Source organism: Melanerpes formicivorus, unplaced genomic scaffold (assembly GCF_026170545.1).
Source record: "Melanerpes formicivorus ecotype bairdi unplaced genomic scaffold, bMelFor1.0.p_v2 SCAF_6, whole genome shotgun sequence".
NCBI lineage: Eukaryota > Metazoa > Chordata > Aves > Piciformes > Picidae > Melanerpes > Melanerpes formicivorus.
In genome coordinates this window covers 34858458-34883490 of record NW_027142358.1, presented here as the reverse complement: position 1 = coordinate 34883490, position 25033 = coordinate 34858458, and the positions used below count along the sequence as shown (strand labels likewise).

Genomic DNA, 25033 nt, shown 5'->3' with positions numbered 1-25033 from the left:
GGCAAATGTGAGTGCATTTCTCTTCCCTAATCATGGGCTGAATTGAGTTGGAAAGGACCTGGAAAGGTCATCTAGTCCAACCCCACTGCAGTAAGCAGGGAGAGTCCCCCCTGGGCCAGGCTGACATTGAATGTCTCCAGGTACAGGGCCTGGTTAGGTACTCCCCAGGGCTGCTACCACATCGTCCCCCAGCCTGTGCTGATGCTGGGGAGCTGCTAGGAGGCTCTGCTCCATGATATGCCTGGGCACAGGCCTCCAGAGGAGGAAGCTGTCTCAAGGGGTTTGAGCTGTGCTGCACTTTAAGCACTGTGGACTCTTAAAACACAAACCACCCCCAGGGCATTACTTGGAAATGTATTTATTGAGCACTTTGGTTGCTTGGTGCTGGAAGGAGGAGATGCCCCAGGCAGCAGGGCTGGATTGCTGGTTTTCCAGGCACATTTGGGCTTCCCAGTTGCTTCCCTGCCGCAGGCCTTCCAGGAGTCCTGCTTTGAGCTTGCTGAGTTCTTCTGCCAGGCTCTTCATCTCCCCTGGCAGGACACTTTGATCTGGAAGAAAATGAAAGCTGAGCTTTTAATTGACAGGCTTTGGCTGCAGCTCTCCCACTAGCTGAGCAGACTGCTGAAGGCCACCTGCCTCAGCCACACCTGCAGGGCTGGCTCCTGCCTGTACCTTTGGCATCCCTCATGGCCTGGGAGATGATGCGCCTGCAGGCCTGGTCTGCCTGGTGGATGGCACTGGCCGCAGAGATTGCCCGGGCTGCTTCCTGCAGGGGGCACCAACAGGGAGGAAGGTCATATGCAAGCACAGAACAGCTGATGTAGGCTGTCACCAGCTTCTCAAGTACCTTAGTAGCAACACAGCGACCAGCACGGCTCATGCCTGCTCTGCTGCATTAGGAGCCAGGTAGGCACACATGGGTGACTGCCAGAGACTGGCATCTGTGGTGTACCTATGGCCAGCAGGTCAAGGGAGGTGATTCTGCCCTTCTGACACTGCACCTGCAGCACTGCATCCAACTCTGCAGCCACCAACACAAGAAAGATGTTGATCTGTTGAAGAGGGCCCAGAGGAGGCCACACAGATGATCAGAGGGCTGGAGCACCTCCCTTATAGGGACAGGCTAAGGGAGCTGGGGCTGTTCAGCATTCCAGTACCTGAAGTGGGCTACAGGAGAGCTGCAGAGGGGCTTTTTTATAAGGGCTTGTGGTGACAGGACAAGGGGCAATGGTTTGAAACTAGAGCAGGGTAGATTTAAATTGGGCATTAGGAAGAAGCTCTTTACTATGAGGGTGGGGGAACACAGGAATGAGCCACCCAGAGAAGTTGTGGACACCTCAGCCCTGGAAGTGTTTAAGACCAGGCTGGAGGAGGCTTTGAGCAACCTGGTCTGGTGGGAAGTGTCTCTGCCCAGGGCAGGGGGGCTGGAACTAGATGATTTCTAAGGTCCCTTCCCACTCAAGCCATTCTGTGGCTCTGTGCTAAGAAGTGAAGGTCATTTTCCTCAGTGTGATGTGACAGCTCCACAGTTTTGTTAAACACCCCAGAACACAACAAACACAACAGGGGGCTGCCTTCATAGGGGGCCAGAAATACCCATTTCAAATAGGAGAAACTCTCTGGTGTGCATTTTGACACCCAGGAATGCAATGGCTGTTTCCTGTCATCAGGGTGCTCTGGCACAGCTCAGGAACAAGCCATCCACCACCTGCAAGAGACATGGCTGTGAAGACAAGCAGGGCTACCTTCTGCTCAGTGCTCTCCTCATTCTGCTTGAGTGGGTTTTCCAGAGCAGTGGCCAGCAAACCAATGATCTGCTCACTAAGAAAACAAACAACAGTGAAAGGCATTCATCAAACAGGCTCACTGAAGTGTCCCTTTTTCACCTGAGCACAGAGGAGAAAAGGCACAAGTTCAGTTGAGGTAATCAATGCAATGGTCTTTGTACAGCAGGTGAGATGAAAGACAATTACAGCTCAGGCTACAGGAGTGATTTCCACTCTGCATGTCTCAGGCAAGTGACACAACTCCTCACCAGCACTGGGGAAATGCAGTTAGTTTGCAGGTTAACTCTGCAAGGAGTGGTGGCTGTAAGCTCCCAACACCTGGCAAACGTGGTGTGTGTAAGGGGCTGGCTTCCAAACATCACCACAGGGAGAGTGTTAACATCCTGTGTGGATGCAGTAGAGTGCTTCTGGCCCCCCATTTCTGAAATCAGTACTTAGTGAAACCCCTCACCTCAGCCCAGTAGCACAGGGGTGCTCTGAAGTGCCAAGGCTTTGCAGAAGGAGGCTGTTCTGCTCCCAGGCATTCTTCTTGAGATCAGGCATTTCTATTCTGTTTGCCATCAGAGATATTGTCTGGTCAGGTAAGGGCTGGCTCCTGAGACGATTTCTCTGCAAGCAGCATTCAAGTGGGCACTCTAAAAAGAGCTGGCAGAAGCTCAAGGAATCTAAAAGAACATAAACAGAGAACTTCCCCTTCAAACTGGTCAAGTGGAAACTGCTGAGAGTAACACCTACCAGAAAGGCTTCATGTGAATGAGGAGCTGCTACATGACTTCTGAGCCTGAAAACACCAGCTATGAAAGACTGCAAGCAGCCTAGCAGGCTGCTCCAGTAGTAATTTCTGAGGCCAATGCACATGAGAAAGGCTTTAGGTGATCTCGCAATACCTCATGTCACAGGGACAAAGGTGATGATTGCTCTGCTGCAGGGATGCAGCAGCTCAGAGTAACAGATGTTACACAAGAACACTTAAGGCAGTTAAAGGCCGCTGGACCTCCTACAGCGCTGCAAACGCTCTCATGCACAGGGAGGCAGAGGAATTACATTTGCGAGCCAGCTGGTACACCTCGTATCGCATGCTCTGGTAATAAAAGTTGTCGTCCAAGACCAGGTAGAGGGGCCCAGACGCGGCTGCCAGTATCCGGTTACCAGCTCCGGCGTGGCTTTCCGCTGAGAGCAGCCCCTGCTGCCGGCAGCAGGCCAGGAAGCGCTCCCAGGCCGGCTGGGTGGCGGTGGCAGGGCGGGAGAGCGGCTCCCCGGTGAGCAGCGCCAGCAGGAAGCTCTCCAGGCACTGCAGCAGCTCCCGCCGGCTCCGCTTCCAGCGCGGCAGCTGCGGAGGAAGGCAGCGGAAGGATGAAGGCCCGGGTTCCCATGGCGCCGCTGCTGAGCTCCCCGGGGTCCCGCTCCGCCGCTCGCCCCGTCCGGGCCCCGGTACCGGGGAGGCCCCGCGTGAGGACGCGCCGCGCTGCCTAGCAACGAGCGCCGCCCCCAGGGTGGCCAATGGGAGCAGCGGAAGTAGAGCCGCACTGACCAATGAGGACGGCTCCTCTGACTCCGCTTCCGGCTCGCAGGGGCCGAAGGCTTCCGGCGGGATCAGCTCGTCGTAGGTGAGGAGGGCGCAGGCCCAGCCCGGGCGCTGCGGCAGTTGGCGGCGCAGGGCGCGGGCCAGGGTGGACTTGCCGGCCGCCGGTAGGCCGCACAGCACGCACAGGCCCACCCTGGCGCGCCCGGCGCTGCCCGCCTCCTCTTCCTCTTCTGCCGCCGCCATGCGTCAGGCCGGCCCGCCCGCGGTCGGCGCTGGAGCGCGCATGCGCGGGGGGCGGCCCCCGGCTGTCGTCATGGCGTCGCCGGGAGGGGCGGGGCGCGGGGCGGGGCGCGGCGCGGGGCGGGGCGCGGTGCGGGGCTCGGGGCTGGTTCAGCCGGGCCGGAAGCGGCGGGGGCTGGGCAGCCCGGCCGTGTCCCGCGGGGCGGCTGGCTGTGACCATGCGGCGAGCACCCAGGCGGTGTGCTGACGCTGGTGATTCAGCTTTTGATGACAGCCGCGTGAGTTAAGGGCTGAAGGGCAGGAATGGTTGACAGCAGGTCAGGATTCTGAGGAGCTAGGGAAGGTTCTCTGGCAGATGCTTCCTGCCAGTGCAGACTTCTGCCTGCAATAGATTTTGGGTTCTTTGGTCGGTGAGGCCACCTCACAGTTCAGTCACTTCACTCCATGTTCCCACAGCTTGCTCACGGACACAGACAGTGTGGGGTTTAGAGTCTGATCGTGGAACGCTTTAGGTTGGGAGGGACACTAAAGGCCATCTCGTCCAACCCTCCCGCAGCCAGCAGGGACATCTGCAACTAGAGCAGGTTGCTCAGAGCCCTGTCTGACCTGATGTGGGATGCTCCCAGGGACAGGGGCATCTGCCACCTCTGTGGGCAACCTGGGGCAGTGTTTCACCACCTTCACTGTGAAAAATGTGTTCCTTAGCTCTAGTGTCTCTCCTCCTTTATTTTAAAACTCTCACCCCTTGTCTAGTAGGTACTGGGAGGGAGACTCTGGATCCCAGCTTTAGTAGGGCTGCACTGAAGCCAGGGCTCAGAGGGATGCACAGGAGCTGTCCTCCAGCCTGGCACCGCTCAGCAGGCACCACAGAGGTCTCCAGCCAGCCCGGGAGGTAGGCTGCAGAGTCCCCAGGAGGTCAGATTCCATTCTCATAGCAGCAGCTGACCAGAGGTGGATAGATGATGCCTGTGAGTAGCTGAGTTCAGCCTGCACAGAAGGCAGCCCCGTGGCAGAGCACTGCCCTCCCCTGCTGTTACAGCTTTCATCTAGCAGAGCTGAACTTCAGGCTTCTCATTAAAAACAACTAAACAACCAAAACCAAGAGGTGAGGTAGAGGAGGCATAAACACAGCCAGCAGCAGTGGAGGAAGTCAGTGTGTTAGAGAATCTGTGGTCAGTGCCTCTTGGCACCAAGTCTCTTCTCAGAGGTATGTGCTGGCAGGAGGTGTTTTGGCTGCACAGGGAGAGGACTGCAGGATCCCAGGCTCTTCCTTGTTTTCAGCCCCAATGCTTATCAGAGTTGGTTGAGGGTTCCCAAGAGACAAGTCAGACAGCTGGTTTAGGTGGGACTGGAGGTCTTACTGGTCCTGAAGGAACTGCAGGAGGCTGGGTTTGTAGTGGCTGCCTGAAGGGTGGGAAACAGACAGTGTGATGTATTTAATGACTGGAGACAGCTGGTATTTGTAAACTGCTTCCTTACCACCATCCTGAAACAGCTGCTGGCATTTGTTCTTAGATTTCACCCTCTCTGTCCCTCCCTCTTCCTCTCCCTCCTAGCATTTACACCTCCCCTTGTGCTGGATTCTACACAAGCACTGAAAGCAGCATCTCTCCTTTGAGCATTTCCTCTCTACTATCTCATGTGATGCTGCATGCAAACTCCTAAGCAGGAGAGGAGACATCAGGAGCTTCACTTCATGACACAGCAATGTAAACACAGCAGATGTGGAGTGAGAAGGGTTTAAATGCCACAAACCTTGGAGCAGGGAGATGTGATACGGTGAAGAAAGCAGGACTGGAGGTGGCAGGCTGGAAAAGATGTTCCAGACAATCAGGTTAACAACACACAGCTCTGAGGGCAGAGCTCCTGCCTCACTGTTAAGGGAGTGGCCTCAGCACCTCTGCCATTCTTCCTGTTCCCCCTCCTGGTTTGAGCTAGACCAGGACTGATGCTCACCAGTGATTTGATTCTCAGCTCAGGCTCTGCTCAGTGTTGGCACTGGCTGTGAAGTCCAGGGCAGGTTTCTGCAGGCAGTGGCTGCTGCTGGCAGAATGCTGAGGGGCAGAGTTACTGCCAGGGGTCAGGGTGCAGACCAAGGGCACTGCTAGACCTTGTGTGGCATGTTGGGGGTGCATAGAGTAAGAGATGGCACCTGAGAGGGGGAGTGGACAGGCCAGGTGACCCTAGACTGAGCAACATGGGATTCCATTCCATGAGGGTGATGGATAAAGCCAAACAATCACCAGTGTCAAACCTCTGCTTCAATGCCCAGTGTCTAGGGAGGACCCTGGGTGTTCTGCCTTTGGTTCTGATCCATGAATTCCTGAACTCAGATCCAGAATCCAGCTCCTGAAGTCCAGTCTGAGACTTACCACTGCTCCCCTCAGCATCAGTGGTGAATGGGACCTGAGTGCCATCAGGGGGCAGGTCTGATGGTGGTTTGCATCTGTTTCACTCTGTTGTTGTCGTTTTCATGGAAGCTGGTTTAGCTTTCCACTCAGCCTCTCCCTTATTCCCGTTCTCTTCCCTTTGGGAGGCAGAGGGGTTCATGGCCAGCAGCTGTCACTTGTCTGGTGGCCAGCCCAGTCCTAGCCCTTGACATTTCCTTGCAGCATTTTGTTTTGGTAGTTTTTATCCTGTTGTGTCAAAGATCCACAGCCTGGCTAAGGAGCTTCCCAGGCACTGGGCCAGGGAATTCTGAGTTCAGTCTCTGGGTGCTCTGCAAAGCAGCAGCCTGTTCCAACCCAGTCTGCTCAGAGCCTGTGTTGACAGGGAAGGCCATAAAGCCCATACTGACCCAAACAGAAATCCTAACACATTGGAAGGTCATAGAATCCAAGCCACAGCATTGTAACTCCACACCCCCCCTACCATGGGCAGGGACATCTTCCACTAGAGCAGGCTGCTGAAGGCCTTGTCCACCCTGGCCTTGAGCAGTTCCTTATCTCCAGTCTAAATCTGCCCTCCTCAAGCTTCAGTCCCTTCTCCCTCAGCCTATCACTACAAGCCCTTGGAAGAAGTCCTTCCCCAGCCTTCTTGTAGCCCACTTCATGTACTGGAAACCCTTGGCCTTCAGAACCCCTTGGCAGCACTGCTTTAACCCCTGGGCAATTCAGGTGGTTTCAGTGCATCAAAGAGCATAAAGGGATCAATAAGTGTATTGGAGAGAAGGAGCTGCATGGTTTGGGCTACTCACCAGGAGACAAAGCAAGTGTGGATCTGTCCTACCTGATCATTGCTTGGTCCATTGTTCTGCTTTGGCTGCTGCAGGTGGGTGTCCCTGAAACAAACCCCACATCATCAGGCAGAGCCCTGCTGCTTTAGTCACCCTCAGGGCTGCAGCAGTGTTCAGGGCACCAGGCTGCAGCTGACTCCCTTCACCCCTTTCTGTCCTGGGCTAGTCCTTCCAGTGTGTCTGTGCAACACAATAACCCATGCCAGTTAGGGAAGTGCAGTGTGGTTGGGGGGAAGACACCTGCTTGAGATCTGACAGCTGGAGGCTGTGCATCAAACCACCCAGCAGCAGGGAAGTCTCTTCTCTTGGGGAATTCTCTCTGCAGCCAAAGCTTTTACCTGCCTGCTAAACTGAGCTGGAGCATGCTCTAAGTGCTGAAATACTCAGGTGCAGGAAGACAATACCTGTGTTGCCTTCTGCTGCTCCTGCAGAGCTTCCTTCTTATTGCATCTCTCTTAGTTACTGCTAACACAGCCATGATGAGCACTGGCAAGACCAGGAGGAAGAAGATGAGCAGGCCATCCTGAAGTGATGTATCTAGAGCAAAGGGAGGGGAGCCACGTGAGAGTGACCTCAACTGACTGCACATTAAGGCATCTCTTCTGGTAAAATCACATTTGGGGGGGAAAAACTGCAGTCCCAGAATCACAGGATGGTGGTGGTTGGGAGGGACCTCTGGAGATCATCTAGCACAAGCCTCCTGCTAAAGCAGGGCCACCCAGAGCAGCTTGCCCAGGATCACAATGGGCAGGGAGGCTGTTGGAGTCCCTCTGGAGAAGGAGGCTCTGCTTCCTCTCTGGGCAGCCTGCTCCAGGGCTCCAGCACCCTCTCAGGAAAGAAGTAATTCCTCATCCTCAGAGTGAGCCTCCTGGGTTCCAGTTGGTCCCTGTTGCCCCTCATCCTGTCACTGGGTGCCACTGAAAAGAGCCTGGCCCCACATTTTTGAGCCCCTCCATTTAGGTCAACCACTGACACAATCCCCTCTCAGTTGTCTCATCTCCAAGCTAAACAGCCACAGGTCTCTCAGCCTTTCCTCATTTCAGTACCCTCAGCACCTTCCTAGCCCTCCCCCAGGCTCTCTCCAGTAGTTCCTTGCTGACATCTTCAAAGGAGTACAGCTAAAACCTGTGACTCCACTGGAATGTGTACATGCTATGATCAGAAGAGCAGGATTTATCCACAAGTTCTGCTTCACCCACTCCATCTGTGCCATACTCAATCTCTTTCCTTTCCCACCTCTTTTTTTCCAAGAGTTCTCAAGCAGACAAATCCATTTTGGTTTTGCTTTCACCTCTTTGCCTTCCTGTTTCTTCCCTTTCCCAAAACATGAGTGCAGATAAACTAGATCAGATATGAACTGGCTTTTTGTGCCCCACAGAGCTACAGGTGATGACCTGGGCTTGGAAACAAAGAGAGGGAAAACGTTTTTGTGTGGTCTCTGAGTGTGAAGGCCAAAGTCTCCTCCACCTTCCCTTTGCAGGATGTCATGGCTCTTGCACGAGCCAGCTGCTGCTTGCTGGCTGCACCTCCTTATCCCTCTCATTCCTGTTGGCCCTTTCCATACATGAAGGTTTCATCCTCTTGCTCTGTTACATCCATTTGATCAGACATCTGTTAAAGGATGTCAGATAAGTGTTAAAGGAGCTAGCCCTTGAAAACCATGTGGCAGCCATCCTAAGCAACTCCTGCTGCCTTTTATCTCAGGCCCAGAGAGGTGAATTCCCCCTCGGACCAACTTCCTGCTGTGTGCAGACCTACACAGCAGTCAGTCAGGTTTGCTCTGTGAGTCAGTCTGTGACCCAGTGCCGTAGCAAACAGCAGCGGACAAAGTGCCTGTTGTGAGTGTGCGGCTGGGGCCGGGAGCAGGGGGGGGCCGGCAGCAGAGGCGGGGGGCCGGGAGGGCCGGGAGCAGAGCTGGGGGGCCGGTCCCGGCAGCCTACCGAGGTGGGCCGGGCCGCTGTCGATGCTGCCGCCGTAGCCGGACTGGTTGCAGAAGGGAGGAGCCCAGCCGCGGTGGCAGTGGCAGTTCCCGTTGTTGTTGCACACCTGCAGGGATACAGCAGCAGCCGTCAGCCAAGCCGGCAGCGCCTCCTGGAAGCAGCCATCCCCAATCTCCAGTGTCTGTCAGGAGCTAGTGATTAAGGCTTGTGCACGGGAGCAGGCACTGCTGCCTAGCACGGCACAAATCCATGGAGCAGTCCCTGGGGGTGAGCTCTGCCCCTCCAGAGCACTCAGTGATGCAGGTACCAGGAACTTACCCTCCCCACAATTTAATCTTTGGGGTTTGTTTGCCTGCAACAGACTCCAAAGAACTCCTCAGTTTTACACCCTTGGGAGTCCCTTGTGGTTGTTCCTATGGAAATGTGGAGATCAGGAGTGGCTCAGCTGCCTCACTGGAGCACTGTTTGCCTTCCACAAGGCAACAGCTCAGTAACGTCAGAAAACTCCCTGGGGAATGGCACCACCAGTTACAGGTTAACAAGTGGCCTTAGCTTTAAATGCAGATGAGAGGAGCCCCCACAGCCAGCTGGGTGGTGAGTGCTTCCTGCAGGGATTCTATCCCTGCCTCTGTCTCCAGGAATAGACTAGACCAGGTTGGAAGATCATTGTGTCCAACCTATCATCCAACACCACTTAATCAACTAACCCATGGCACCAAGCACCCCATCAAGTCTCCTCCTGAACACCTCCAGTGATGGTGACTCCACCACCTCCCCAGGCAGCCCATTCCAATGGGCAATCACTCTCTCTGTGTAAAGCTTCCTCCTCACCTCCAGCCTAAACCTCCCCTGGCGCAGCCTGAGACTGTGTCCTCTTGTTCTGGTGCTGGCTGCCTGGGAGAAGAGACCAACCTCTGCCTGTCTACAACCTCCCTTCAGGTAGTTGTAGACAGCAGTAAGGTCACCCCTGAGTCTCCTCATCTCCAGGCTAAGCAACCCCAGCTCCCTCAGCCTCTCCTCACAGGGCTGTGTTCCAAACCCCTCACCAACTTTGTTGCCCTTCTCTGGACTCGTTCCAGCAAGTCAACCTCCTTCCTAACCTGAGGGGCCCAGAACTGGACACAGGACTCAAGGTGTGGCCTAACCAGTGCAGTGTACAGGGGCAGAATGACCTCCCTGCTCCTGCTGGCCACACTGTTGCTGATGCAGGCCAGGATGCCATTGGCCCTCCTGGCTGCCTGGGCACACTGCAGGCTCATGTTCAGCCTACCATCGACCAGCACCCCCAGGTCCCTCTCTGCCTGGCTGCTCTCAGCCACTCTGACCCCAGCCTGTAGCACTGCCTGGGGTTGCTGTGGTCAATGTGCAGCACCTGGCACTTGGATGTGGTCAGTCTCCTGCCCTTGGCCTCAGCCCATCTGCCCAGCCTGCCCAGGTCCCTCTGCAGAGGCTCTCTGCCCTCCAGCAGATCAAGGAGGAGGGCATGCAAGCACCACCTACTCACCCCATTGCCATTGCACCTCTGCTTCACGTCACAGCTGTAGCCCAGGCGACTTGCATCAACACATTCAAAACCTACACAGGCCTGGAAGAGGGGAGACAGAACTTCAACAAAACAGAGTTGTCTCAGTGGGAGAGGGCCTCCGAGGTCATCGACCCAGCAGCCCCCTGGCCATTAAGCCATGTGCTGCATTAGGGTCTATGGTTCCAGGCCTCCAGCACTGGCTGAGCTGGCAAGGAAAAGGGCTGAGAGAACACCCAGGGCTTCACAGTATCATGGCTGTGTTTGTCTCAGATTTTCTGAGGCCTGTGGCTGCCTTTTGGTGGGGTGATTCTGACAGCTGCCATTGCAGCAGTGATTTGCAGCAGCCCAGTTTTGGAAGAGCTAATTCCTTGTGCACCTGCAAAGGCAGACTGTTGCTGTGTTGAGGCATAGCAATGAGAGAGCTAAGGAGTGCTTTGGGAAGCAAAGAGCTTTCCAGTTGGTGAAGGCAGTCTGTGATTTGTCTCACCTTCTTTTCTCCACAGGCTGTTCCATCGTGCACTTGAGCAGGATCAGGGACATCTGATCCCAGGTCAAAGTCAGAAGCCCAGCACAAAACCCCAGAGGCATTATTGACAACGCTCCAGGCAGGCAGGTTTTGAAGGCTAACAGACGTGCACTGGAGCTTGCCACACAGACTGTGCCTGCAGGGAGCAAGGGACACCCAGAGAGAAGGTGAGCAGAGCAGGCCCCAGGCTCAGTGCAGACACTCTGCCCAGGCAAGGAAGGTTTTGGGGTGAGCTTTCCTCTGCTGGTGACTTACTGTACAGCACATTTCTTGTAGACTCCACCTCTCATTCCACAGTTTCCAAACCTATCTCCTTTAATGTTTGCTCTCTCAAAGCACACATCAGGTGCTTTTCGTGCCCCTGTGTGGAACCCAGAGAGTCTTAGTCAGCCACTGCACAGCTCTCTTACTGTACAGAGTGGACAGAAACAATTCACTCCCCAAGGAAGTGAAATCAAGAGGCTGCCATTGACTTGGAGAGGAGTACAGAGTTGTGTTCAAAATGACACAGGAAAATGCCTCAATCCTTAACAGCTAATACAGAGACCCCCCCAGACCTTCCCCCAGCTGGACTAAACCACAAACCCCAGTGCCTGTTTTCTGCCCCCTCCTGTTGCCTCCCTTCCAGTAGGCCCAGGCAGGCCCAGAGTGCACAGGGAAACCTCATGAGGTCTGTGAGGGCCCAAGCAGACCTCCTGCCCCTTGTGACCAGGCAAGGGACCCCCTCCAGAGAGCAGAGCCCCAGCTGGCCCTGCTGCCAGCCGTCAAAGGGAGAGCAGAATGATGGGAATGAAACACAACAGGAGAGTTCTCCAGCCCTCCCCTGGGCCTTGCTGGTCCTGCTGGACAGCTCAGACTCTTCCACTTAAAGGCCTCAAACTACCTCAGCAGCCTTAAGCAGCTGAGAAAGGAGGGCAGGCTGGCCCCGTCTCGGGGAGCCTGCAAGCCTGCCCAGCTGAGGTGGCAGCCATACCTTTCCCATAGATGGCCTCACACTGCGAGTCCCAGCTCTGGCACAGCCCATAGTAGCAGTAGGCGCTGCTGCTGTCGCAGGGGTGGCCGTTCATCACGTAGGCATCCTCGGGGCAGGAGGCCTGCCCGCCGCCGCAGTACTCCGGCAGGTCGCAGGAGCCCCTCCTGGCTCTGCACTCTGCTCCTGCCGCTCGGAACTGCAACCACAGAATGGCTTGGGAAGGACACCCAGCCCGCGGCCCAGCGCCACCACGGCCATCAAGCCGTGTCCCAGCGTGCCTCTCGAACACAGCCAGGGATGGAGACTCCACCGCCTCCCTGGGGAGCCTCCTCTTACACTGCCTGACCCCCTCCCACTGCCTGACCCCCTCCCTGGGGAGCCTCTTCCCCCACTGCCTGACCCCCTCCCTGGGGAGCCTGTCCTCCCACTGCCTGACCCCCTCCCACTGCCTGACCCCCTCCCTGGGGAGCCTGTCCTCCCACTGCCTGACCCCCTCCCACTGCCTGACCCCCTCCCTGGGGAGCCTCCCCTCCCACTGCCTGACCCCCTCCCACTGCCTGACCCCCTCCCACTGCCTGACCCCCTCCCTGGGGAGCCTCCCCTCCCACTGCCTGACCACTCTTTCACTACTCTCCACCCTAAGCCTCCCCTGGCACAATCTCAGGCCATTTGCTCTCATTCTGTCACTGGATACTAGAGAGAAGAGACCAACCCCACCTCACTGTAATCTCCTTCCAGGGAGCTGTAGAGGGAAGTAAGAACCACAGAACCATTCAGGTTGAAAGAGACCCTCAGGGTCACCAAGTCCAACCCAGAACCCTCCTCTGCAAGGCTCACCCCTAAACCATAGCCCCAAGCACCACATCCAAACCACCTTTAAACACACCTGGGGCTGGGGACTCCACCACCTCCCTGGGCAGCACATTCCAAGCCCTGACCACTCTTGCCCTGAAACTCTTTTTCCTAATGTCCAGAGAGGAAAGCCACTCTGCTTTTATTCTGTAAGAGTGGAAGTTCTGACTTGAAACACTGACAGCTGGGAACGTTTGGTGATTCCAAGGTGGACAAAACAGCTTTTCAGGTTGTCCTAGTTTGCTGGGATAGAATCCTAGGCCAGCCAAGGGCTGCAGGCCAGGGGCAGTTTGGAGTCAGCCAGGGCAGCTCACCCCAGGTGGCTGCAGGCGTGTCCCAGCCCATAAACTTCCACATTTCTAGCACAGGGTAAAGGGGGAAGTTTGCTGGGGATGGGAGGTTTCCTGCTTGGGCTTCTGCTCTTGCTTGGTCTCCTCCTGAGCCTGCTTCTCTTCTCCTGCTGACTGCCTTCCCATTTGCTGTGGCTGCTGTACCTTTGCTGGGCTGAGTGTAACTCTGCACTTTACACTGGCACTGGCATCAGTGTTCTTGTTCTAGGAAGTCCAGTTTGGTTTCAGCCCATGGGGCTCCTCTCCTTTTCCCAGTGCCCCCTCTCTCCTGGGGAGAGAGAACTGCTGTGGCTCAGTCCCAGGCACAGACTGAGCTTAGACACAGATCCACATCTGACAGCTAGCCAAACCTTCCCTCAGTTTCATATGGTATAGAGTTGGTGAGCTGAGCCTGCAGAGGACTTGGGTAGATCAGCCAGACATGCACACAAGTGCACATGAAAGGAATGGAAAAGGCCTTGGTGAGTGCCCTGAGTGCCCCTGCCTCCTGCCAGCAAGGAGACAGAGGTGAGATTCCAGTCCTAGACTACTGCCCAGGGCTTGTTTGGCACCAGGAGTGCTACAACAGCCCTCCTGAGTCAGTACAGAGGCTGCAGTTCAGCTCAGTAAAACACAGCCTACCTTGCAGTTGTTGCAGCAGAGCCCTTGAGCACACTGTGATCCAGGGGTGAGTTTGCAGGTTGCAGCATCACAGCAGGGGTTAGTGCACTCCTGAAGGACACCCACAGACAAGGGGACACGGTGGTTTTGCCTTGCTCTGTAGAGAGCAGCACCAAACCAAGCGCACAGAGCAGCTAAAGCTTAAGCACCCCAGCCCTTGCACGTGCTGGTTTGTGTGCTGTGCCACAGGGCTGTGGGACAGGCTTGCACCACAGGAGGACTCTGAAAGCAGCAGAACACTCTGGGGTTTAAAGAACACTTCTTAGCACCCCCATCCTACTTTCCCTCTGCTCTAGCAGGCTGGTGTAGAGAAATGTTGGCTCCTGCTCGTGGGACAGAAAAGGCTATGGAGTGGCCCCTGGGTTTGCTGACATCCCACTGTTGGAGGGACACTGACCATGCAAGTGTAGCAGGCAGAGTTCAGGGTTTACAGAGCTTACTGTTCACAGCTACAGTGCTCTGTAGCTGAGCAGCTCCTTGCTGTAACAGCAGTGCCCACGCTGCTAGAGCCAGCACACCCCCCCTGGTGTTGCCATGTGCTCTGCACTGAAGTGCTCTGCTGCTGTGGGCATGGGCTCAGAGCTCTGGGGAGTCCTGCACTCATAGCTGAGTTCCCATGGAAGCCAAGGTATGATTTTAGTCTCTCCCTAAAAGCTGTCATTATGTTGCTTGCCCAAAAGGTGACTTTGCAGGGAAAAGTCCCCAGGAACTGCCCTGGTTCAGGGGAAAGAGAAGGGCAGTGGTATACAGCAGATGTAATCCATGTGCAAGGAGCCCCCAGCTGGGTTCCATTCCTTACCTCTGGTTTGCCACAGTCACATTCCTCACTGCTATCCACCACATTGTTGCCACAGACAGGCTCCTTGTAAATGGTGCTTGCTTTTGGAGGGTTCCTGAGGCAGTTTCCTCCTCCACTCAGGACAAGGTTCTCAAAATCATCAGCACTGCAGCTGCTGAAGCTCCTGGCACCACTGGAAAGCATCACAGTAATTGAGAAACATTACTAATCTTCTGCTCACAGGAGCAAGTCCAACCCCAGCCCTTCAGGTACTGGGTCCCAGGTTTCACCACTCCAGGAGGCACCTCATTGTCACTTTGCTTGGCACTAGAATACAGCACTGGACATGAAAATCTGTAACATGAATGCAGGCATTCTCAGAGGGGGAGGAGAGGCCAGCAGATAGCCAGCCTGGCCTCCTGTGTAAAGCAGCCCTTAGAAAGGCCTGCTCTGTACTCAGGCTGAAAAGGCTTGATGAAACAATGCTTTCTAGAAGGGCATTCACCTTCCTTTGGAGTGCCTAAGAGCTCAGGGATGCATTTGCTGATAGAATGATAGAGAGGTTTGGCTTGGAAGGGACATTAGAGGTTATCTAGTTCCAAGCCCCCTGCCATGGGCAGGGACACCTCACACTAGAGCAGGCTGCTCAGGGGCCTGTCCAACATGGTCTCACCACCCTTGTGGTGAGGAATTTCTTCCTAATGGCTCAGCTAAATCCAGCTTCTTCCACTTTGAAGCCATCAGCCCTTGTCCTGTCACTGCAAGCCTTTGTGAAAGTCCCACTCCAGCTTTCCTGTAGCTCCCTTCAAACCCTGGAAGGCTGCTTCAAGGTCTTCCTGGGGCCTTCTCTACTCCAGGCTGCACAACCCCATCTCCCTTAGCCTTTGCCTATGGCAGAGGTCCTCCACCCCTCTGATCATCTTTGCAGCCCTCCTCTGGACTCCCTCTAACAGTTCCATGTCAGTAGCTTTGCCCAGTGCCCAACTGCCCTGCCTGGGCAGTGCAAATGTGGATAGCTAAAGCACTGTCAGCAGGGGAAAGGTCAATGAGCGAGTGGCTGCAATGGAAAAGCCCAACAACCAACCAAACAGTTGTGGGGATGCTACACAGCAGGAAGGACTGGAGAACAGCTGACACTGAAAATGAGTTACAGTGATGTCAGGCTTGATGTGGCCATGGACAGCCTGCTCTAGGTGGAGGGGTCCCTGCTCACTGCAGGGGGGCTGGCCAAGGGGACCTGTGAGGGTCCCTCCCAACCTGATGCAGTCTGTGAGCATCAAGTCAGCGAATCCACCTCTGTGTCTGAGCTCTCCAGACAGCTCCCATTCTCAGGGGCTCTTCATGCGCCATGGGATGTCCCTTAGGCATGGCCACTGCAGGTGAAGAAGCACTAGTCAAATCAGAGCTGGAAGCCTTACTTGTCTGTGCTGTGCATGATGTAGGAGGCAGGGCACCTCTGGTCGTCGTGCTTCATGCCCAGGTTGTGCCCCAGCTCGTGCGCAACTACGGTGGCGTGGCGGAGCATGTCGGCGTGCTGCAGCTGACAGACAACCAGGGTTAAGGAGGTGCAAAGACTTTGCCAGGCTTCTGCCTACTGCTTTGGCCAAGCCCTCAGAGGCTGTGAAGACAAAATGCTGACCTCTACTGCAAAATGAAAGCAACAAGGACAACTTGTCTGTGTTTTTTTGCAGTAGGGCCAGATTCTGCCACTCTTTCTGTGCCTTCCTCCAGGCTCACATTCTGGGTCGTGACACAGTTAACCACTCATCACACCCACGTCAGTGAAGTCTTCAAAGACAAAGAGACTGTTAAAAGAGCAGAATTTGTCCCTTCAGATAGACCATGCCATTGTGGTATCCATACTGCAGGGGCAGGATGCCCCAAGGATGGAGGACAAACCCCAATGGTTTATGTAGCCACCTTTCAGATGCTGGCCTGTTACAGCCTCCCTGGGGGGAACTGCAGCACTTGGGGTGCAGTATGCTCACTGCCTGCCCATGCAAAAGGCAAAGCCAATGCACATTATTTTGTGTCTGCATTCCCATCCCATAAGCACTGTGGCTGTGAACTTCAGTGGTATGAGGATGGCCTTATGCAATAAAGAACTTCCAAAGGTGACCAAAATACTGCCTCAAGAATCAATCAGCCAAGAGGCCTGGAGTGTGCTGAAGGCAGAAACTGGGAAGTAGGTGTTGATTTTTCAATGCACAAGCCTTTACAAAGACACCCCCAGGACAGGAACCATACAGCTCCAAGCCTGGGGGGGCTTGAGCAAAGAGGTCAGCCAAGGGCACTTGGTTTGGGATATTCTGGCAGGTAGCTCTCTGGAAGCAGTGTCTGGCAGTAGCAGTAGCTATGCCTCTGGGTTTTGTGCATGCAGAGGGGAAAGCCTCCAGTTGTTCAGGTGCCCCTTTGTGCCACTGGCAGTATTCCTATGACAGTTCAGCAGCTCCTGCCCTAGCTTCTGCCAATAACCACCACAGGAGGTACTTACAGTGCTGATGGACCCTCCCTGGACCTGTGAGCAGACAGTTCCCACAAAAGCCATTCCAATGGACCCACCATAGGAGCTTTTCCCTCTGCAACAAAAGCAGTTTGAAGGTGTTGCTGAAAGAGGGGCTGGAAGTTCCTGGTTTCTACTTAAGCACACTAATGAGTTTGAAACAAATAGTGCAAGACTAACTGTGTAATCAAGAGGAGATTTATCACCAGGGCAGAGTTTCACTATTCCTAATAATTAATACTAGAGCCTGAAATACAGCAATGAATAGTACAGCTTGGAAATAATGATCCAGCACCTTAATCTTCTGTGTCTTTGCTTCCAAGTTCACAGAATGGCTGAGGCCAGAAGGCACTGATGGAGGTTATCTGCCCCAACCTCCCTGCACAGAATCACAGAACATTAGGGGTTGGAAGGCACCTTGAAAGACCAAGTCCAAAGTCCCCTGCCAGGCCAGGATCACCTAGAGTAGTTCACACAGGAATGTGTCCAGGTGGGGTTTGAATGTCTCTGGAGAGAAGGAAACTCCACAGCCTCTCTGGGCAGCCTGCGCAAGCAGAGCTACCTGGATTTGGTTATCCATGAAGGATTCATTACATGTTTCCCAGGTTAAAACAGTTTGGAGGTGGAGTGAATTTTACTCTAGTTACACTTTGCTTCAGACACCCCCCCCAAATCTCATAGACTAACTGCCCTGGCTGTGTGGCCACTGCTGCCACTGAACAAAGACTTACATTATGAGATGCCCAACGTCATTCCGTGATCGCTTGAGGAGATCTTTCTGCCGCCAAGAAACAAATCTGCTCAGCACATCTCCAGCTGAACCATCCATCACAGAGATGTGGTTTGTGTCTGTCCAGATCTCTAACCCAACCAAAACAATGTGGATGTTTAATGCTCTATACATCTGAAAGAACCACAATGACAATCACTGTCCATCAGCTGCGTTCTGAAGAGGTTACCTCGCCGGTACTGAGCAAGCGGTGAGCGGAGCGCAGCGACCGAGCCATAGCTTCACTTTCCCTGAGTAATTAACAGCTTGATGTTAGGGAAGAATAGGGGAGTGAAAGCAATCTACTTCATGAAGATACCTAAACTTATTTTTCATAGACTCATAGAATTCTTTGGGTTGGAAATGACCTCTGAGATCATGGAGTCCAACCATCAAGATCCAGGCTGGAAAGGACCTCCAAGACCGTCAGGTCCAGCTGGAGAAGCTGCAAAGACCCCATCCATTCATTTCCTTAGCTAACTGTCTGGAGGAGAAACTGGGAGCAGATGACCACAGAACTTAGGGAATTCAGAGATTCATAGAACACTAGGTTGGAAGGGACCTCAAGGATCATCTAGTCCAACCTCTTAGGGTAAGAGGTGTTCACAGTGTTGAGTGTTTTCTTAATCAAAAAAGAGCTGGAAGTGTGAAACCTACTGGAGAGCTCACACCCCTGCAGCAGCCATGGTCTGGCAGCATGGAGAAGTGGTTTAAAAATCATCTCCCAACTCTTCCTCTGTCCACTCCTCTATAAAACTTGTGCATGGATTCATGAGGTGCCTTAAATGTGTTAAAAATTGCTGAATAACTTCCAACTGCAGTTTCAGAAGATAACTGTTCAGATGTAGGGCAGCAGCTGCTCTTCTGCAAACCACCATACAGCAGGAAGCACTGAATCTCAGCAGCTGATCCGACCTACCCCATCAACGTAGTTAATCAGCTCAACTGTTTCCTTTTGCACTGCAGCAGGATCAGAATCCTTCATCAAAAACTGCAAAATACCACGTGAGGATGTCAGAGAGAAAAGAATGTAATGGTGTAGTAAAAAGGTATGTAGCAGAGGATGAAATCATTACCCTGTTGTTATCCACAACCACAAATAACTCCACGTAGCTTTCCTGTGGCAGGACAGCTCGCTTCTGCTGCAAAGCAGAAAGCACAAGAAGTCAACATAGGGAGCTCCACTTTTTATTGCTCTTCCTTGTGATTTTCACACAGCAGTTATGCCTTTTCTTTCACTGTGGTCTACCAATTTGCCTGAGATCTCCACATCAATGCCTGCATGTCAGCAGTTCTCTGCTCAGACGCTGGGGTGCACGAGCTGCATGGCAGCTTCATGCCTTCCACCTCATACCCAGGACTGTCTTGGGCAAATCTGCTAGAAAATTGCTTGCTTCCAGCTCTTCCCATGGTGCTGCTGTTCTGTTTCAGGATTTCCCTAGCAATACTCCCTCGGTAACGAAGGCACCGAGGCAGTTGCTGCCAGCGTACCTGCAACGACCCCGTGCCAAAGCAAGAGCTCCGGAGCCCCTGGGCTGCTGGAACAAACTGAGGAGAAGGCTTGGGTGCGAGAGAGAAACAGAAAGGCACTTACCCTAAGAAGCTTTTCCCTGCTGGAGGTACTGTTTGATAAAGAGGCATATTTCCCAGCCTGCTTGACAAGAAGCTGCTCCTGATGGAGGCTGCCATTCAGCACACCACACTGGAAGGGGAGCTCCTGCTTGTCTTCTAACCGGTAGAAGATGTGTTCAGACGTGCTGGACGTGTTGAGCGGCTCCATCCCGTACCATCGGCCCCCAATGTAGAGAATTCCTCTAATAATCACCAAAGAATGAACAATTCTTCCACACTTTTCCCCTCATGGTCAGGACTAGGTGAGTGAATACCAGCTGGACACTCAAAGACTAGAGCTGTTCATGCCACTGTGCTGAACTCAGTTACTATCTTGAGTTATCTTCACAGCAGGGGTGTGTTCAAACAGAACTTTGATCACACACCCAACCCTTCAATCACTTAGCAGGAAAGCCAAATTGTTCCTGCATGAGTCTAGACTGTGGGTACAGAGCTGATGCCAAGGGTCTCCTTTGGTCTTTATCTCTGGCCTTGTGCAGCTAAAGCAATCCAGCCTTTTGGACAAGGAGACCTCCTAAGGAAGAGAGGCTAAGAGCAACCAGCAGGGTGCTGCTGGAGGCCACAGCTGAGCACGTGCTGCATACCTGCAGCTTGCCGTGCCTGCTGTCTCCTTTTGCCAGCTCACATGGGCTGATTCTGGGGGGAGAACAGCACCATCTGTTATGCATTCACCTGGCCCCTTTATGTTTCTCAAATAAATGCAATTTTACTGGATTTGAACCACAAAAGTGGTTCAGTTTTGGTCCTCAGAAATGATTTCTCTTTTGAACTGCCCCCAGTCCTAAGACAGAACTGTTTGCAGGGGTGTCTGAAGTTCAGCAGAAGCTTCATCAGACAGCATTGCTTCTACAAAGCTACCTCTGGTCAAGACTTTCACACCAAGTAAGAGAGGCCTCACCTCATGCCTGTGTCCTGCCTCTACTTGCACTGTGCTCTCATGTTGGCTTTTTTCTGTGAATGAATTTTAGAAAAGGGAGGAAGAAATGCAGTTTGGGAGAGATATGAAACCTCTCAAGAGTCTCAGCTTTGTCAAAAGGTGAAACACTGACAAAGAGATGGTGGTTTCTCTCCAGCTGCATGGTGAAGAGCAGCTTGGTTTTAAACTGGATTGCTATGGTACTGCACCATGAGTTATCCTGAAGGCAAAAAGCAGGAGGCAATACCTAAGGCCAGTGCATGTGCTGAGAGCAAGCATTGAGCCAGCAATTCCTTCAACGGTGCCATGGTAGTGACAGTCTGCCTGCAATGCAACAAGCCCACACAGTTAATGACAGAAGGCACTGTTCCCTTCCCATGCAAACTTACTTGCTAACTAGCCTTTTTATTTGCAGGACAGTAAGGCTGGCTGCTACACAGTGCCCTGTTCTAGAAGTAACCCCAACCCTGGGGCAGATGAATGACTGCAACAGCATTTTGTGCCTTGCTTCCAGGAAGCAAACAGCTTTGTACCTTAACTCTTAGCAAAATCCTGTCATCTGCCTTCAGCATCCTGCTCTTGAACAGGCCTCTCTCAAAGCCTGATCTGAGATCTCCCATAGGCAGAGCTCCCAAACGAGCCTCACTGACCTCACATGCAGCTGCAAGTTCAAATTAAACCCAAAAGTATGTATAAAGCTTGTTTTATGTGGGACCCAAAAGCCACAGAGCTCTGGTGCTGCCATGGCACCTTTAATTGCATACTATGCAAAGAAGACCTAATCAGGTAGCTCACATTCAGCCCTGGCATCTCCTTTCACACCCTGGAAAGCAGCAGTGCTGTATCACCATGCACAGCCCCCTCCCTCCTATCACACACAGCTTTGTGTGGTTTGTGTCAGTGGTTCAACAGCAATGCTGCAGTGTGAAACCTCACAAAAGCCTCTTTCCCAAATGCATGTTCCTTCTGCAGATGCTTTCTGTGCATCACTAGCCTCTTCCCCTCCGTTGCCACCAATGTCACTGGCTGCCACTGTCCTTTCACAGAGCCATGGAGACACTCAGAAGTGATGCCTGGGTGTTGGCTTTTGCTTTGCAGACACATTTAGATTCAGAGCCATCCTTGCCACCCTTAGCTCCATCACACTGTTAATGTGGCCTTCAGTTCCCCAAGCTTGGCTTCACTCAGCTGAGGAAGCTTTGGCACGGAGAGGGAATTTCATCCTATACAGTACCTGGGGTTTTGATTGTCTTGCCTCCAGGCTCCCATTTTCCCCATATGTGTACAGCATAAAGTCTTCACTGACAAGCTCTCTGGAAACAAACATAAGCTAATGCTCTTTTAGCAGTCCAGAGATCAAGAAGTTCAGACTCCTAGTGAGTAGATCCTGTCAGCAGCACACAGCTGTGAAACAAAATGCCTTAAAGGGAGCTGTAGGCTTTGGGAAAGAAGTTACTTGGAGATGTGGTGACTCAAATGCCCATAGAGTGGGATCTGAGCAGACTGTGTTGCATCAAGGACTTGATTATTGCAGGCTGAGGAATGAGGAACAGCAGTAACAGGCCAATTTGTTTAAATACAACAGGGCTTAACAACCCTCCCTCCTGCTACCACGACTCGTCCTTGTCCACAAGGCTTTGCTGAAATGTGCTCTCTGGGGCTGCTGGTGAGAAATCAGTCAAAATAAGTTCCCTCATGATCAGAAAAAAACAGGATTCCTTTCTGTTTGCAAGCCACTGCTGTAACAGAGACCCTGTTCAAGAGTCACTTTGTGGTTACTACAATCTGGCATTCAAATGCTTGCTGCTGGATTTGCTCAGCATCAAGATTCTTGTCTGCATGCAACTGATTCCCACAGCCCCTTAGAACACCCTGTCACATACTTATTTTTCTTCAGTTTGAGGAGGTAGGTTCCATTGCTGGTTTTAAGTGAGTAAGTCAGATTGTCATCAGGGTGCTCCTGAAAGCAGAACAAAAGAGAACACTACATGAGGTGATTTTCTGCTCGCTTGCCTCAGTCCCATCTTTTGTCTGAGAAGAGAGGACAAACTACTATATAGGTGTGAACTATCTACCAAAACACAGACTGCTGACCCTCATGCCTTTTGTGCTTTGAAGTCTCAGCAGCACACTCTACATTCCTTCCTCTGGGAAGTTTATGGTCTCATAATCTGTATCTTTGCTTGTAGAAGACAGAAGGGCAGAGCCCATGTGTGCACTCTTTGCTGGACTGTCGTATGGGGTTTCACGACACTCCTTCTGCAAATTGTGCCTTCCTGAATCGGTTTGCACAGGGCTGACTAACGCTGTTTCAGTAACAGTTACTTCAGTAAGTGAACTTGATATCTAGCACAAAAGTTAGTTACCTCACAGCTGAAGAATTGAGGCTTGGATCTTTCTCTTTTAACTCATTAACCTGTACAGCTCTCTGGCACCACTTCTCCCAAGTGAGCGTCAAGCCCTTCAGGTGCTGCATGGCTGAAATCCTCTGGTTGGCCAAAGACCAGGTACAGTGAGCAAAAGGGGATGCACAGCATGGATGTTAATTCAAGTTTGAGCTCAACATCTGCTCTGACTTGGAGGAAATGGCAATATTCATGGTCCTTCTCACTTCTGCCTAGCAAGGCTGCTCACTGAGGTTTGAAAGGTGCTAACTCAGAGTGCAGTAACTCAGAGTGCAGTCACAGATCTTTGTGGGAAGATATTTGCACAAAACTTGGTGGAACCACTAAGAGTCTGAAGAGAGAGCACAGGGCACATTCCTTCACAGCAGTAACAATCTCTATAGCCCACAGGCTGTATGTGTGACCCAGGGCAGTATTGTGAAAGCCAGCAACAGGAGAAGCAAGAGAGTAACAAACCTCTTGGAAGGATGTGTGATGCTTCCCTCTGCCTGTCAGGCTTTGAGGAATGACGATTTCTACCGTAGGAAGTCTAGAGGTCTGCTCAGAAGACACACCTACAAATAGAATTTGACACTTCTAATGAACCAGCAAGGATCATGAAGATGTTATGTGGGCATCTACACAGTGGTGACAGCCAAAAGCCCATTCTGATCTGGTCACGAATGGAGCAAGAGCAGCATCACCAGTACAAGGTCTGGCTGGCCATGGGCAGAACGGTCTCTGCTGTCCAGGACTGTGCTGGGAAACCTACAGGAATCAACATTTTAATTCATTTTTTCCCCAGGATTTACTAGACAGAGAAGTGGAGAACACTGCATCTGCAGAAGAATAAATGCAGCTCCCAGACACCCTGGGAATGTCTTTAACTGGTTAGAGAGTCATTTGCTGTAGCTTTGCCCCCTGGATATTGTTAGGTCCTGCACTTATCTCTTCCCTCTTGCTCCTCTACTTCCTTCTGCCCTTTCCTAGACAAAATCAACTCACCTTTCAGCCTTCTCCTCATATCCCTTCTCTCATATTCCTTTCCCCAATGCCCTGAGGACCACTTAGAGCTGTCCTCTGGATGCAGTTGTGCCACCAGTCTAGGCTCAGCACGCTGCCTCCTGCCTCTGCCTCGTGCTGCATTTTGTCAAAGGTTTGCACAAGGTTTGTAGCCTTTTGCATGGGATCAGAATTCTCTGCAGAGCATCGTGCCAGTGCAGGAAGCTACAGACAAGAAGTCTGTTGAGTGTCTGGTTTCAGGTAAACCTTTTTATAAGGGCAATTGAAGTGCTTTCTTAAACTGTTCTTCTCATGTATAGCAGCACAAAGTCACTCTCAACCTCCCACCATTCTGTGAAAGGCAATCATAATTGCACAGATGCCACAGAATCACCCAAAGTGAGGGGGAGGAGTCTTCAGTGTAATGATGATCTCTGCCTGTGAGATAACATCAGGGCTTCTGCAGGCCAGGTGCAGGTAGCATATGTTTAGCATTACAGACTACCTCTGCGATCAAAATGTGGAAGCTGCTGTCAGCAAATAGGTCTGCAAAGAAGAGTGGCACTCGGGGCTTTGCTCTTCAGTTAGTTTGATTGTCTGAATAACAAAACCCATCCTGTTTTGTGAGTGAAGTGTAGCTTCAACTTAACAGTGGAAATGCTGTTCTAACACATTTTGAAACCTGAGCTCTGGAGACTACCCTTAATGCACATCATGTGCTGGGAAAATATCTTCTGTTACATCTAAATCTAAAGCCTGGAGCCAAAACACACATGGAACTGAGTTAATGAGGACCTACTAACTGTAGGGATTTCCTTCACACTCCTGGGGAATAAGTCTCCAGTCTGGACTCGATGAGGGTGACAGTGACTGCAGTTGTCACCAGCAGGGTCCCGTGAGGAGGAGGAGATATTTACTACCTTCTGGAGAATAAAAACAAACACAAAGAGCCCAACTGTAAAAAGCTTCAACCTGTCATCTTTTCCAGACAGCTTTTTCTTCTCAGTGAGCAGATCAGCTCCTAGCCTGGCATCTGGGGAGGGTGGTGACCCCACTGAGCAGGGGCACATCATCATTCCATCAGCACTGCTGAGCACAAGAGAAACTTCCTGAATATGTGACAAACCCTGAGAGCTTACCTGTGATCCAAGAAGGCTTTCCAGTTAAAGTTATTCCAAAAGTCAGCAGAACCAGGCTGTGGTTTATCATGACTGGATTCCCCAGAGAGTCTGCAGGCGCTGCCTGCCCGGCTCTCAGCTGCTCTGTGCAGGAGAGCCCGAGGGACGGGAACCGTCTGCTCCGAAGGTAAACAGCAGCCAAAGCTCTCCCATACTGCAGCTCTAAGGAAACAGGAAGGCAAAGTTGAGCCATTAGGCTTGAAAAAAACGAAATTAAACTGGTCAGGCATCTTAAGGCAAATAAAAAGCAGCAGGTTC

The 25033-nt window shown here is 52.6% G+C and overlaps 2 protein-coding genes across 2 annotated transcripts; both read right to left on the bottom strand.

The window, feature by feature from the left end:
• Positions 1-342: 342 nt before the first annotated feature.
• On the bottom strand, positions 343-3576 carry PSTK (phosphoseryl-tRNA kinase). The gene is made up of 6 exons (XM_068140455.1): positions 3319-3576; positions 2832-3117; positions 2239-2452; positions 1746-1821; positions 673-766; positions 343-548 (listed from the first exon to the last, which is right to left on the bottom strand). Exons 1-6 carry the CDS (start codon positions 3553-3555, stop codon positions 343-345), a joined length of 1113 nt encoding a protein of 370 aa, XP_067996556.1. The 5' UTR covers positions 3556-3576.
• Positions 3577-4307: 731 nt separating this feature from the next.
• LOC137442118 (disintegrin and metalloproteinase domain-containing protein 9-like) lies at positions 4308-24821 on the bottom strand. The gene is made up of 22 exons (XM_068140454.1): positions 24737-24821; positions 23073-23170; positions 22095-22171; positions 21446-21524; positions 20459-20535; positions 19258-19477; positions 18740-18805; positions 18583-18654; positions 17626-17798; positions 16886-16970; positions 15810-15931; positions 14413-14584; positions 13575-13664; positions 11752-11947; positions 11034-11139; positions 10740-10914; positions 10232-10312; positions 8728-8833; positions 7192-7324; positions 6781-6832; positions 5308-5360; positions 4308-4956 (listed from the first exon to the last, which is right to left on the bottom strand). Exons 1-22 carry the CDS (start codon positions 24804-24806, stop codon positions 4878-4880), a joined length of 2382 nt encoding a protein of 793 aa, XP_067996555.1. The 5' UTR covers positions 24807-24821; the 3' UTR covers positions 4308-4877.
• Positions 24822-25033: the final 212 nt, after the last annotated feature.

What these genes read in the sequence shown, in the direction of transcription:
- PSTK (XM_068140455.1), bottom strand. Translation starts at nt 3,555, where the DNA reads ATGGCGGCGGCAGAAGAGGAAGAGGAGGCGGGCAGCGCCGGGCGCGCC. An exon ending in GTACCAGCTGGCTCGCAAAT is followed by an intron (nt 2,453 to 2,831) that starts GTAATTCCTCTG and finishes ATGTTCTTTTAG; the next exon opens with ATTCCTTGAGCTTCTGCCAG. An exon ending in CCCTGTGCTACTGGGCTGAG is followed by an intron (nt 1,822 to 2,238) that starts GTGAGGGGTTTC and finishes TTGTTTTCTTAG; the next exon opens with TGAGCAGATCATTGGTTTGC.
- LOC137442118 (XM_068140454.1), bottom strand. Translation starts at nt 24,806, where the DNA reads ATGATAAACCACAGCCTGGTTCTGCTGACTTTTGGAATAACTTTAACT. An exon ending in ATCACACATCCTTCCAAGAG is followed by an intron (nt 22,172 to 23,072) that starts GTTTGTTACTCT and finishes TTCTGCTTTCAG; the next exon opens with GAGCACCCTGATGACAATCT. An exon ending in CAAGACAATCAAAACCCCAG is followed by an intron (nt 20,536 to 21,445) that starts GTACTGTATAGG and finishes GTTGCATTGCAG; the next exon opens with GCAGACTGTCACTACCATGG.